This window comes from Aplysia californica, unplaced genomic scaffold, assembly GCF_000002075.1.
Source record: "Aplysia californica isolate F4 #8 unplaced genomic scaffold, AplCal3.0 scaffold00315, whole genome shotgun sequence".
NCBI classification, from domain to species: Eukaryota; Metazoa; Mollusca; class Gastropoda; order Aplysiida; family Aplysiidae; genus Aplysia; species Aplysia californica.
Genome location: NW_004797585.1, coordinates 382,769 through 383,831, shown reverse-complemented (window position 1 = coordinate 383,831; position 1,063 = coordinate 382,769). Strand labels below are relative to the sequence as shown.

General features: G+C 47.1%; 1 protein-coding gene across 1 annotated transcript in view; it reads left to right on the top strand.

Annotated features, from left to right (window-relative positions):
- Positions 1-1,063, top strand: part of LOC101856108 (pancreatic lipase-related protein 2-like) — a 10,765-nt gene that overhangs the window by 5,872 nt on the left and 3,830 nt on the right. The window contains exon 3 of the mRNA XM_005102168.3: positions 736-864. Coding sequence (XP_005102225.1) covers positions 736-864 — 129 coding nt within the window. The remainder of the gene's footprint in view (positions 1-735; positions 865-1,063) is intronic.

The window sequence follows — 1,063 nt, the reverse complement described above, 5'->3', positions numbered from 1 at the left end:
TCCACCCCCAGACACTCCTGAAGGCACCCTCTAACAATATAACTTTCCCTCCCAACACCTCCACCCCACCCTTTTTACGCACACAACATCGAAAGGACTCTATATCCTGTCGCTATTTTCAACCACTCCCTCTCAGCAGTACTCAATCCTCCCTCTAACGATGTAAATCCCCCCCCCCCTACCCCTCACCATCTCCCAGCCCCACCCAAAAGGCCGGCCAGTACTTTATACCACGAAGCCATTTCCAGCACCCTCTCCCTCCCAGCTTCGCTGAAAACACCCTTTAACCCTATACACCCCCCGAGGCGGTGCCACTGACTGAAGTGTCTTTAGGCCATTCCCAAAGGGGGGACATTTCTCGTTCTAATGCACAGTAGAATTGTAAATGGGCTGACCCAACAACGTCATGCTCATAACTGTGCCTGAACTACAATAGGGAACTGCTGCTTTTTTTCCCCTAATCTTTACTATCGTCACTTCCGTCTACTTCTTTTGTACGTTTGTCACACTCTTGTGACCCGCTTTTCCGGGGTGCCTTGATAGTCGAAGCAGACTTTGTGCTGTTGAAGCTAGAGAGGTGAGCAGAGTAAGTCTGATTCCCTGTAAGGACGACTTCTTTGTTGATATGCACCCCTTGGTGCTCATATGACCTTTTTCAGTTGCGAGCGCCGTAAAACCTCTACTAAAACGTAACCCTTTAACGATCCTCTCCCCCCTCCTCCCACACACAAAAAGGCTGACAAGGACTGTGTTTCTGACAGCGAGTTCGACCCTTCCCTTCCTACCCGTGTTGTCACTCATGGCTTCACCGAGTCCGGAAGCACCTCGTGGATGTTGGAGATGAAAGATGAGTTTCTCAAACTCGTAAGTCAATCGGACACATTTCCATCATGTCTGCCATAAAACCACTTAAGCCAGTGTAATATAATATTTTTTAGAAGCTCCCCACTCCCCTCAAGCTATAACTTTAATCATGTAATAAATTCTTTTTATCATATAAAAACCCCCCAACATTGTTAGGAATCCAAAATAGGAAACAAAAATAACACACACACACACACAC